A 13,609-nucleotide genomic window follows, 5' to 3' on the forward strand; every position below is an offset into this window, starting at 1 on the left:
TGTTTCTTTCCTGGGTCCAAGGAGATGATATCACATTAATTCATCACAAAATTCAGTTTGCTGATTTTTCCCCACTCACTTGCCCACGGTGAGATTGCTTAACGTATATTATTATTTCAAATATTGTAATGAAAACTATATTTAATCATGGCGTGCAATTGAATTTTCCATAAAAGTAGAAAAATTAAACTCACTTGAATATTTTACATTTTTGTAAGATGCAATGCCTGGATGAGTTAGTGTAATGAAACAATAAATATGCGAGTACTCGTGTCGACAATATATAATTAACACAATGGATGAAAACACAATTACCCTACTGCATATTCAGAAAGCAAATTAAAAGCAAAAAAAACCTAGTTGACAATATTCTTAAAAATTGCTAATTGAGTTAGATTACAAAGTACCAGTGAAAATCTTATGTTTCTCTCAGAATGTGAACCAGGCATAAAATCTCAAACATAAGACCAAGGAGCAGAATTAGGCCATCAAGTCTACTCCGCCATTCAATCATGGCTGACCTATCTTTCCCTCTCAACCTCAGTCTCCTGCCTTCGCCCCACAACCCCTGGCACACTTACTAATCAAGAAGTTGTCAATATCTGCTCTAAAAATATTCGTTAACTGCCTCCGCAGCCTTCTGTGGCAATGAATTCCACAGATTCACCACCCTCTAAGAAATTCCTTTCCATCTCCATTCTAAAGGCAAGTCCTTTTATTCTGAGACTATGGCCTCAGGTGCTACACTCTCCCATTAGTGGAAACATCATCTCCACATTCACTCTATCCAGGCCTTCCACAATTTGTAAAAGTTCAACATTTTTGTAAAAAGTTATTGATACAAAGCAATGGGTAACATCAGTAGAGTTCCATCCAGGTTACAATCCCGCAAACCACATAACATGAATGGTTTTAACATCAGAGGTGAGCACTGATATTTGAGTAATACTTCTTACTGTCGAGACTTGGAAAGAAAAATAACATATTGGACAACAAAGGGAGGTTGGTGGTTCTTAAATTACCCATTTTATTAAATGGAGAAGGCAAATGGGAGGAAAAGATATTGTTTGGATCTAAGTATTGAATGATTGATCCAGCAAATTCTGTAAATACTGTTAATCTTTGCAGCACTCAGTGAGAGCTCATGGTCTGCAGAACGGCTTAAAAATGTTTTTCCCCCATATCCTTTGATACCTTTTACTTGCTTCAATGCAAACAAATGTTTGTCAATCACATTCACATATCTATTCTGCCTCTCTAATTTGGGCAGCATGTGCTACCAAATACAAACTCAAGATTATTGTTCACAAAGTCTTACATTAAACTCTTGTGTTTAAACTCTAACATTACCTCTCCAATGGAAAATTTCCTCATCTGCTTTATGTTCATTTTTGGGGTCTTGGTATCACCATCAGAGCCAGCATTTACTGTCCACGTCTAATTGCCTTTGGGTAGTGCTGGTACAACTAAGTGTTCGGCAGCACAATGACGCAGTGCAGAGTTGCTGTCTTACAAACCGGGGTTTGATCCTGACTACGGGTGCTGTCCGTACGGAGTTTGTACGTTCTCCCTGTGACCGCGTGGGATTTTCTCTCCCACTCCAAAGATGCACAGGTTTGTTGGTTAATTGGCTTTGGTAAAAATTGTAGATTGTCCCTAGTGTGTAGGATGGTGCTGGTCAGTGCGGAGTCGGTGGGTCGAAGAGCCCGTTTCCATACTGTATCTCTAAAGTCTAAAGTGGCTGTTAGGTAATTTCAGAGGGCATTTAATAGTCAACCAATAAAGCCCAGCTTTGGATTCAGGAAGAGCATCTATCCTTATATTCTGGGACGTTACAGGTCTCAGATGTTGACACCAGATTTGATTATTTCACTTTTCCAGTTTATATGCTTTGTTCAGCTGAATATTTTCAGAAATGTTATTTCACAATTCCAACTCTTGGTGCTCAACTCTGGATACCTCAAAGAGTTATTAATTATCACTAACCTAGATCTCTACTTTGTGTGAAGTATTGATGGTGAGAAGTGAAAGCAATTTAAAGTGATGTATCCAAATGTAATAATTGATTTATCTTTTCCACACATTCTGCATCAAAAAGTAATAAAACTGTTTCAGAGTCAGCGTGGAAACAGGCCCTTCGGCCCAACCTGCCCATGCCGACCTACAAATTGATCTACACTTGTCCCACCTGCCTGGGTTTGGCCCATATCCTTCTAAACCGATCGTATCCAGTGTAGAAACTTGCATCACACAAACATTAAATTAGTAAGCAAAAAAATTCATTTGGATTTGCCATTCATTTCAGAAACTGCAATCTTAGTAAGATGTGAAATGCAACCAAAGGTTACTAAATTTATACATACCAAGAGAGGTAACAAAGTGTTCATGTGCATTCAGGGTCTTCATGCACCGTTTGTTCTTGTAATCCCAGACTCTAATAGTTTTGTCATCAGCACAGCTCACAATAAACTTTCCTCCGGGATGAAACAGAGTACCACGTACCCAGTTATCATGGCCAACCTACATTTAATAAAAAGCATCTTTAGGGAGTTTACCACCATACAAACTACCAACATGCTGCTAGGACAACCACTTGCAAAAGAGAATGTGGACTGGAAATCTGATTACATAGAGAAGATTTGATTTTGTATCTCATTCTATTCTTCGCTAATTTAATTTTGGTGTTTGAGCTGAGGTCAAGTGGACCATCGACTTTACAGTTATGGGCAATGTAACTTTATATCAAAACAGTGTATGTAATGGCCATAGCTAGGCCTGCGCATGAACGCATCGCATGATATTGATTAGCTCCACACAGCAGCCTACAAGCTCAGCTGAAAAAACATCAGACCTTGCAATAAGATCTTAAAAGGATCAATAGCTGCTTTTAAAGCAGGCAGTGCAAAACACAGCAATCCAGTGGAAAACTCTGGTAAACAGGTGTATTTATTCAAACTAAGCTTTCTCATATTTAAGATCTAGTACTTCACTGATTCGATTTTAATATAATGCACTTATTTCCTGAAATAATTGGTTAAATCTGCTGTAGACATTATAGTTATATGTGAACATGTTCAATTCTGACATATGCAGGATTTACCATTAATGACAGATTTTGGTTGCATCTATAACTGGATATGTTCTATTTAGTGTCTCTGACTCCTTTCTTTTCACATTGCTATTTGCAATTGCAGCTTTAGACTGTGCTTATTAACATATCCCATTAACAGCCTGATTGATTTACACCACCCCTATGCTGTTTATACCACTGCCTTTCACCACAGACTGCCCCATTCTTTCTACTCTCACCACCTGCCAACCTGCATCCCTTCTCCATTTTCTATACATGCTCAAAATGTGTTCTTTTTCCAGTTCCATTGAAAATTTAAATGAAGCACTCAAAAAGTCCAATAACTTTACTATTTTGTTTCAAATATTAGTGAAGAGTGATATGGATCCATTGAACAATGGAACTCGCAAGTATTTTCTCAAATTGTTATTTATATGGAAGGCGAAGAAAAATAGTTCACTGGAATCAAACGATCATTTATATATTAAACAGAACTAGTAGCATTAGCATTTTTAAGAACAAATCACCACAATGTGTCAATTATATTCAAAAACATTTTCTTAAGTATAAGAAATGTAGTTAACAGCACAGTATTTAGATCCTAAGCAGATCATTTACTGTACTTCAACAGTTGTGCTAACAAACATAGAATGATAGTTAAAAACACTATTTCTTAATTATGCAAGCACTTTTTTAAAATAAGCCTATTTTTTACCGTTTGCTAACTGATGATATAGGTAACTAGATCTCCTTCAAGTAGCCTTTGTTATATCAGATGCTCACAGATTACTCAAGGGTGGGGGAAAAAAGCTAAGTGGATTGTGAACTCACCTGTGATTGAAAAGTAAACTTATCAATGGAAATCTTATGCATTTCAATTTAAGGCATGCACTCACCAGTGTCATAAGGCACATTCCAATGCTAATATCCCACATCTTAATTGTTTTGTCTCTGGATCCTGACAGGAGGAAAGGTCCAGGTTTGCCACTCTTTTTAGTCTAGAAATAATTGGAATTGATGGGGGTTACTAATGCATTTAAGTACATTACTGAACGCAAGATATACTACCAACAATACTATATATATTTTTTAATTAAATTATTAACCGTAGTTACACACGCGGGACAAACCTGCTATTTGTCAGTTGAGGCAAGCTGAAGCATTTAGTTCAACATAGTTAAACACAATTGTCTTGCAATGTTAACGGTGCATCTGAAAATGACAGTTGAAGCTAATCGGGATTGTCAAACACTGGGGAACTTGGATAGAATTGGAGGAGTGATCCTTGGTTATTGAACAGTCAAAATAGTTTCTGCTGTTCCCACTTTTCCATTCACAGCTGCCGTTGGTGTGTGGCTTCAAGCTGCAGAGATCCTTGTACACTCTCTCAATTCATAGCAAAACAATTAATTGTATTTAAAGTCATGTATTATTTGTAGATCTCACTATTTTCTCCAGACTTTTGTGAGGCGACTGTTACAGTATCACATTTGTACAGTAAAAATCTTATATACGCAGACTTTAAAACTATGCATAACAAAGAACTGCAGATGCTGGTAAAATCGAAGGTAGACACAAAATGCTGGAGTAACTCAGTGAGTGAGGCAGCATCTATAGAGAGAAGGAATCTATAGAGAGAATATAAGCATCTATAGAGAGAAGGAAGATTCCTTCTCTCTATAGATGCTGCCTCGCCTGCTGAGTTACTCTAGCATTTTGTGTCTACCTTAAATCTATGCATACAGGCGACCACCAAATTTGGGAGAAGTTGTGTTGAGTCCTTAAAACAGTCCTTATCACAATTTCCCATTACACAAAGTTGCATCATCTGCACATGCATCAAATTAAAACAAATGTCTGTTACATGTTCCCCCACATAAATTAAGAATGAATTTTATTCTAATATCTCAAATGTTTTGGGTACCAATCTGTGAATTCCATAAGGACAAATTTCCATTATTTGAATGGCTATAATGCAGGGATCACCAATAAATTAAATCTAAAAATATTCATACAATATTAGTCTATAAAATGCTCAATAAATACAATGTAACATGGACTTATTCAGAACTGATTCTAGAAACAGTACATTAAATCCTAGAATGTATAAGAAGTCAATTTCTTGGAGAGTCACTGGTTTACTCTAACAATTGTTATTTTGAATTATTAGTTAAACAGTTGATTTAAAAGCTTCTATTTTGACCTAGCTACTTTTGACCTGAGGGACTTGAAATTTTTTTACTTCAGCCATTCCTGGATTAGCACAATTTTGGAACTTACTTAGCAACACAATGGAAGTCCAATTGCCATAGTTACTGCAGTGTTTCAAGACAGCAATTCACCAACACCTTCCCAAACACAATTAGCAATGGGAAATCAACTCTGACTTTGCCACCAAGCCTTGTGTCACATGAATCAAGGCAAATATATGGCATGAAGCTCCGCAGCATGTACAATGAATGTCCAACTCCACCAAAACTATTAGCCAAGACAGAAAACAGCCACTTACAAAATAAGAAATTTAAACAAGCAACTGTTTTTTAAAAATGTTTCTATTGTCCATAGAAACACAAGGAAGAAGAAATTTGACTTAACAACTAGAAGGAATAATGTCCAGTGCTACATGCTTCATTTACACGACTACAAACCACAGAGCAATCTGAAGCGCAACTATCCCCCGCAATATATAGAGAGGCATGCAATTCATTTTCTCGGTCAAGAGATTAACATGTAGATTATCAGTGTTATGACTACAATAGATGCTATTATAAATTTACCAGCGCTAAGCATGTGCCAGTGCAATTCTTAAAATGTGATTATCTCAAGTTATATTAATGCCACAGATGTTTTGAAAGTAGCTACTAACAAGCAGCACAAGTAGTCTGCACTGGATCAAATTCCCCCACAGGGAACCAAAGTTACAACAACCTCCATTTATAGAAGTCCGAAAGTAGCTAAATGTTCTGGGTACTTTTCGGCAGCAGTAACAAGAACAGTTGTATGGAGCTGACGATAAATAGTTTGGTTTTCGGGTTCAGATACAGAAGAGGAAATGCAGAGATGTTAAGAGGAAGAACGCTGGACATCAGGGATTCACCCCGAAGACACAGAATTCCTTCTTCCAACACCTCTGCATTCTTTCAAATGTGGAGCAAACAAATTCAGAAACCTAGAAATTTAGTAGATATGCGATTCGTTTGCAAGTTGAGAAAGCTTATAAAAAAAGCTTATGAAATAATGAAGAGCTTTTTTAAAATTTAAAAACAGGCATATTAAAAGGAATTAACACTCCAGCAACCAAGGATGAAAGAGCACACGAATGAGAGCATAAACAGAGGTGATGGGTAACTGAAATTAGAAAATGGAATGCTAATGCCATTGAATTGTAGACTACACAAATGGAATATGCCTTGCTGTTACTCGAGTTTACACTGGACCTCACTCTCGCGGTGGGGAAGACCACGGTTGCATAGGTTGGTGTGGGAACAAGGAAAATTGGAATGGCATGCAACTAGGAGCTAGAGATATCATTAACATACATGTAGAAATTGAAGATATGAATTTAGAAGATGTTGCTGAAAAGATGAGAGATTGTATGAAGAGAAAGAGGTGATAGTGCAGGAGGTGGAAGAAAAAGCATTGCTAATCAATCTCTGGATTCAAAAGTTGCACAAAAGCAGAATCAGAGAGCTGGAGTTCATCCTCAGCAGAATCAGACAGCTGTGCTACAGGTGTCAGAGGCTATGGGGAGAAGGCACGAGAATGGGGTTAGGAGGGAGAGAAAGATCAGTCATGATTGAATGGAGTAGACTTGATGGGTCGAATGGCCTAATTCTGCTCCTATTTCTTATGACATGATCTAGCTCAGCAATCGTGGACAAGTATTGGAATAGGATAACTTGTTTAATTACATTTATGGCAATGGAGTAGTCAAAGTGGGAAAGATTACATCCCAGCATTATAAAAGGATGTCATCTATGATGAGGGAATTACACAACTATAGGACAAGTACAAGAAATGTTGGTGGTGAGAACTTATTGCTTATTTAATTAAATTGTCACAGATTCATACAGCATGGAATCAGGCTCCTCAGCTCAAAACGTCCATGCCGACCTAGATGCCCTATTTAAACTCGTCCCATTTGCCAGAGATCCCTCCAAATCTTTCCTATCCATGTATTTGTCCAAATGTCTTTTAAATGTTCCCTGCCTCAACTATTTCCTCTGGTTGTATGTTCCTTATACCCGCGACCTTTTGTGGAAAAAAATTGGCCGTAGGATTCCTACTACCTATTTCTCTCTCACATTAAACCACCAGGGGGTGCTGACGATGGCAGCCTCGCCAACAGTCTGTCTGTTTTTTCTTTGTTCATTTTAGTGAGTTTTAAAAGTTTGTTTTAATGTTCTCTAGTTTGTTTTATGTGGTGGGTGGGGGAGGGGGTTGGGAGAAACTTTTTTTCAATTCCTTACTTTGCCGGAAATGTAATTGTTTTCCGGGTCGTATCTCTGGCCACTCTGTGGCCTAACATCGTGGAGCTAGAGGCTTTGCTCAGGACTGACTTTGAGCTCCACCTGTGGATTTACGTGGATTTACCATCGGAGCCTATCCCTTGCCTGGGATCGACGCTCCAACCATGGCCTGCGGACTTCAGCGTCAATGAGCTCGCAGTCTCGGGTTGAGACCGTAGATGTCAGGAGCTCCAACGACGCAGAAGGTTCGACCAGCCCCGACCCGGTGTCCAATCGTTTGGCGCGGGGGAGCTGAGATTCCCCCGATGCGGGAGCTTGATCGCCCCGTGCGGAGGGTACCAAACGCCACCGGCTACGGGAGTCAAGATCTTCCCGTTAATGGAAGGTTGACCACGAGAGGACAAAGAAGGGAAGAGATTGAACTTTCTTTTCGCCTTCCAACACAGTGAGGAATGTGGAGGAGTCACTGTGGTGGAAGATGTTTATGTTAAAATGTATTTTGTGTGTTCTGTTGCTTTTTTATCGGTATGACTGCATGGCAAATGAAATTCCTCGTATGTTGCAAAAGATACTCGGCTAAAAAAGTATTATTATGATGATGATTAAACTTATACCCTTCTAGTTTTAGTTTTAGAGATTCAGCACGGAAACAGGCCCTTCGCCTCAGTCGGCACCGACCTGCGATCCCCGCACACCAGCACTATCCTGCACACGAGGGGCAATTTACAAATTGACCAAAGCCAAATAACCTTCAAACCTGCACGTCTTTGGAATGGAATGCGAGAGGAAACCGGTGTACCCTTGAAAAGCCAAGCGGTCACGGGGAGAAAGTACAAACTCATTACATATGCGGCACCCGTAGTTAGGATTGAACCCGGGTTCCTGGTGCTGTAATGCAGCAACTCTACTGCTGCACACTGTGCTCGTTATTCATTCCTTTGCCGTGTGAATCAGTGCATTCACATTCTATCTTCCCGTTATGTTTTATACATCTTTATAAGGTCACCCCTCGGCCTCCTGTGCCCCAAGAAATAAAGTTGTAGCCTGCCCAACCTCTCCTTTCAGTTCAGGCCCTCGAATCCTGGAAATGTCTTTGTAAATCTGCTCTGCACTCTTTCCAGTTTCATGGCATCTTTCCAATAGCAGGGTGACCAAATCTGAACATTATACTTCAATTCTGGCCTCACAAAAATCTTAAAAAAACATCTCAACTTCTATGCTCAATCCCGATTGGTGAAGACTTCTTACCACCCTATCTCCCCGTGACACCACTTGTAAGGAACTATGCACGTACTCCTAGATCCCTCTGCTCTACAACACTCCCAAGTGCCCTACTGTTCACTGTGTAAGTCCTCTCCCGGTTTGACTTAAAAATACAATACCTCTCACTTATCGGATTGAAACTCCATTTGCCATTCCTTGGCCCACTTGATCAGTTGATCAAGATCCTGCTCTAACTCTTATAACAACACTGACTGTCTACGATAAGACCCATTCTCGTGTCATCTGCATTTCATGTGCCATCACCATTTTTATGAACTGATTAAGGTCACAAGTTTTATCTTAGGTAAACATTTTCCAAGCCAGTTTTCCAAGAATAATTATATCCAACAATCTATCAATGTGAAACATGGCCATCATCGTCACTGACCCAGTGAAATTAATTGCAGGGATTTGACAAACAACGTGTATGAAGTACAAACAAATTAGTTTATAAAGTCTAAGCAGATTTGTACTTCTAGATTTGACATCAGCAGTTTGAGTTAGTATAGTATTAATTTTTGATTTGATTATTTATGGAACATATGATAATAATGTAAGACGTAATGTTTATGAAGGTTTCCAAGAGTGCTTGTAGGGCTGGACATTGCAGCAATTTGGAGAATGAAACCACCATCCGCGGCAATTATCTAATCCCAAACCAAATGGTAAAGCCCTTTGGGTTTGACCTTTCAGATCCAGGCTGTAAGATTTGAGAAGTTTTCCCTCATGCTACAATCAACAAAACCAAAGAGCTGCATTTTGGACATTTTTTATACGGGACTGGGACTGAGAGAGAGAAAAGCTGCGGGTCAGTTTTAACAAGGGATGTCACAATCAGTGGGGCCCAAGATGGCCGCGGGACCTCGTGACCAGCCACAAAAGCGAAACCCCACAGCCCAGTCTCTGGGTATCTGCAAAGTCACGGCCTGAACAATAGATGGATATTGGCCGTGCAGAAACCCTCGAGACCAGGTCGAAGTCCAGACACTGGGGCGCTGACATCAGCAGGCATCACAATGCCCCAAGCCGACCTACATAGTTAATCTCGTTAAGGGAGCACAATAGCCCATAGAAACCTACCTGGCCGGTGATGGGAAAACCAGTTAAACCCATCACCTCTTATCGGGAAACAAATTAACAGACCGTCTAGCCATCACCGGTACTCCCGGACATAACGCAGAACAAAGAGAGAGCTCGAAAACCCATCTTGTAAGCAAAGAGATCCCGGGAGATAGGACGGGTCAGGATTAGAATAACTGGCCACGATTTTTGGGTTTAAGAAGGGAAAGGAAAAAGGAGGGAGACACGGAAGGAGTCACTGAACGAATCTGGAGATTTGCGGAGAGAGAGAGAGGACACAGGACAGCGCTTAAAAAGTACACGGTGTCTAGTGTGACACACACTCCGGCTGGAGTCCCCGCCACGTGGAAAGAAAAGGAAAGCAGTAGGACCCCTGGGCGAGGTGAACCCCCGGGACCACCCGAAAGACCGAGACGACCGCCGACGACCCTTCCACAGCCACCTAATCGGAGGAAGCAGCACGACCAGCCAGTAACCTCAGTAATCGCCCCATGGTGAGCATGTACCCCGATCCTGCACATCCTGGACATAGTTTAGTGTAGAGGGGAGGGGGAGGGGGTTATATTAACGTGGATGTAAGTGTAGATGTGCTGGCAAATTTTACGATGTGCCGTATGTTCCCCATCCCGCACTCGAGTATTGTATCGTAGTTATTGCGTCTATGATCCCGAAACAGGAACTGTAATTATGCATATGCCTTATAGAACTGTGTCAAAGTATTCATGTACCGTAGTCCCAACCGCTAAATAAAAGTTATTTTTATCCTGTTTAAACCCTGGTCTTCAAATCTGGTCTGGTTGAATTTTCTGCACTATCAACGCTCCTGCAACTAAGTCCAGTGTCTAGAACCGTAAGGGGTGAGTGGGTCGAGCCACTCACGGGGAACCAGTGTGCGCGGCCTGGTCGAGGGACCAGAGCAAACCACAGGGACCTTAGGTCGGGCGAAAGCTCGACGCAGAAAACCCTTACAAGGCTTAAGAATGTATCAGCAATTCCAACCCTTGCATTACAATCAATAAATTCAAAACAATCTTGTTCTTAATTAGCAAACAGAAATTAGTTGCTGAACCCTGCATCTCTTAGCCAGTGCTGCTGCCAGGACAACGGGCCTTAAAGACTTGAGATACAGCGTGGAAACAGGCCCTTCTGCCAACCGAGTCCATGCCCACCAGCGATCACCCCCCAACATTAACACTATCCTACACACGAGGGACAATTTTACAACTTACCAAAGCCAATAACCTACAAACCTGTATGTCTTTGGAGTGGTAGGAAACCAGAGCACCCGGAGAAAACCCATATGGTCACAGGGAGAACGTACAAACTCTGTACAGTCAGCACCCGAAGTCAGGATTAAACTTGGGTCTCTGGCGCTGAGGTAGCAGCTTTATTGTTGCGCCATACTGCCATCCCCAAAGCAAGTTAAGGGCAAATTAAGACTAACATTGAAGGAAAAAATTGGGCTTGAAGGGTAGGTGAAGGCACCTCAAACATGGCAACTGATTCAGTGTGGTCTACTATCTTACACTTTTATACTAAAGTATGATTGTGCCTAATGTATAGTTGGATTGTCATGCAACAAATGTCACTGTACTTGACAATAAAGTACCATAGAAGCATTGAAATTGAACATCATTCGCCAGATATTTACACTGGGGCATTCTGCTATTGTTCAACCTGGAGAAAGCCTTTGTCTCCACCTCCATTATATCTGCCAACCTCCTGAAGTTCGAGGTGGGAGAACCACTGGGGAAATTTGCAATATTCATATATCGTCCACCTTAAACTTTAAACTAATTAAAAACATTAAAGTAGATGTTAATCAGAAAACTAATCTAAAGTCAACAACATACCAAATGCACATTTCCTCATGACATCCTTAGAATTCATATTTTATTAAAGGCAATTTTAAATGTTCAAAATGTTATCATTTAATGACGTGCATATGCCCAAGCAGATCAAACAGTGTTAGCTTCCCATATCCGACATTCAAACTTAAGAACGAGCAATGAAAACCGCACATTCTCATATTTTGATGGTAGATGGTGTTTGAAAAGTGCATCACCAAGGACTGCTATTTCAATCCCCCATTCTCCAACTGCAGAGGTGGGAAGCCTTAGGGAAGAAAGCTTTTTTGTGTCTCTCTCAGCTCAATCATATAGAAAGAGATTACTTCGGTGTCGGAGGTCATTAGTTGTCAATCACAGAACAATGACCTTCGATTATCTTTGGGCCAGGCAGCATGCAACTCCTGTAACTGCATTCTATTTCAAATCATGTTTTAACAAAAAAAGGCAGCGTGTCAAAATAATCTGAAAGAAAACCCCTTTTAAAGAAATCTATTAATTTTGGGCTGGTTTCATTTAAATTTGTCATTTAGCACTAATTAATTGCAAAAAAACTCTGAAAGAAGCACTCTTGTGCATTAAATGAGCTTCACTTCTTTCATTAATAAAAAGGAACTGCAGATGCTGGTTTATAGCCAAGATAGACACAATATAGATGCCGCCCGACCCACCGAGTTACTTCAGCATTTTGTGTCTACATTCGCTTCTTTCGGCTTTGCCAGGAATTGATTTGGGAGCTCAATCAAATTCACATAGCTCACTGCAAATAGATAGTAGCCTGAGAGTACGAGAAAGGCAAAAATATGGATAGCGCAAGTCTTAAACTAAGACTACATCTTAATTTAAGATAACACATTGATCCCCTGCAAGGCATTCTGGATGTGTTCCCAGTAAGAACAAATCAAATGGAATCAGTGCTCCTAGAGGGTCATTATATTTAGAAAGATGCATTATGGTTGGCACTGCTTTGCTGACAACACTGCGAACTCCTACCTTTCACAATGCCGTGCCACCAGGCTGACGCAAACCCCTGCCTGTCTTTGTGTAATAAAATCAGGAACCTGGCTTGAACCTCTGCATGCCATTCTCACACTGACTCAGTGTAGAGAAGCCACCTGCCAGGGTTGCTGTTGGGGATTTTGAGGTGAGCAGTCTAAATGCTTGGTTCACCGTGTGATCGTGTGGGTGTTCTCCGGTTTCCTCGCGTACAGGTTTGCAGGTTAATTGGCTTCTGTAAATTGACCCTAGTGTATAGGATAGTGCTAGTGTACGGAATGACCGCTGGTCGGCATGGACTCAGTGGATCGGAGGACTTGTTATCACGCTGTATCTCTAAAGTAATTGAGATACGAGATTCGGAGCTACAGTGCCCTCCATAATGTTTGGGACAAAGACCCGTCATTTATTTATTTGCCTCTGTACTCCACAATTTGAGATTTGTAAAAGAAAAAATCACACGTGGTTAAAGTGCACATTGTCATATTTTATTAAAGCCCATTTTAATACATTGTGATTTCACCATGTAGAAATTACAGCTGTGTTTATACACAGTCTCCCCCCCACCCACCGCCATTTTAAGGCACCATAATGTTTGGGACACATGGCTACACAGGTGCTTGTATTTGCTCAGGTGTGTTTAAATGCCTCCGTAGTGCAGGTATAAGAGAGCTCTCAGCACCTAGTCTTTCCTCCAGTTTTTCATCACCGAAGGAAACTTTTATTGCTGTTTATCAACATGAGGACCAAAGTTGTGCCAATGAAAGTCAAATCAGCCATTATGAGACTGAGAAACAATAATAAAACTGTTAGAGACATCAGCATTTTGTGCCTGCCTTAGGCAAACCTTAGGCGTACCAAAATCAACTGTTTGGAACATCTTT

At 40.5% G+C, this 13,609-nt stretch overlaps 1 protein-coding gene across 1 annotated transcript in view; it reads right to left on the minus strand.

Moving 5' to 3' along the window:
* pafah1b1 (platelet activating factor acetylhydrolase 1b regulatory subunit 1) overlaps positions 1-13,609 on the minus strand; it is a 123,420-nt gene that overhangs the window by 5,847 nt on the left and 103,964 nt on the right. The window contains exons 9-10 of the mRNA XM_033045654.1: positions 3,967-4,068; positions 2,364-2,520 (exon numbers count right to left, since the gene is read on the minus strand). Of these exons, the coding sequence (XP_032901545.1) occupies positions 2,364-2,520; positions 3,967-4,068 (259 nt within the window). The remainder of the gene's footprint in view (positions 1-2,363; positions 2,521-3,966; positions 4,069-13,609) is intronic.

The sequence above is a fragment of the Amblyraja radiata genome, chromosome 28, assembly GCF_010909765.2.
Source record: "Amblyraja radiata isolate CabotCenter1 chromosome 28, sAmbRad1.1.pri, whole genome shotgun sequence".
Classification (NCBI taxonomy): Eukaryota; Metazoa; Chordata; class Chondrichthyes; order Rajiformes; family Rajidae; genus Amblyraja; species Amblyraja radiata.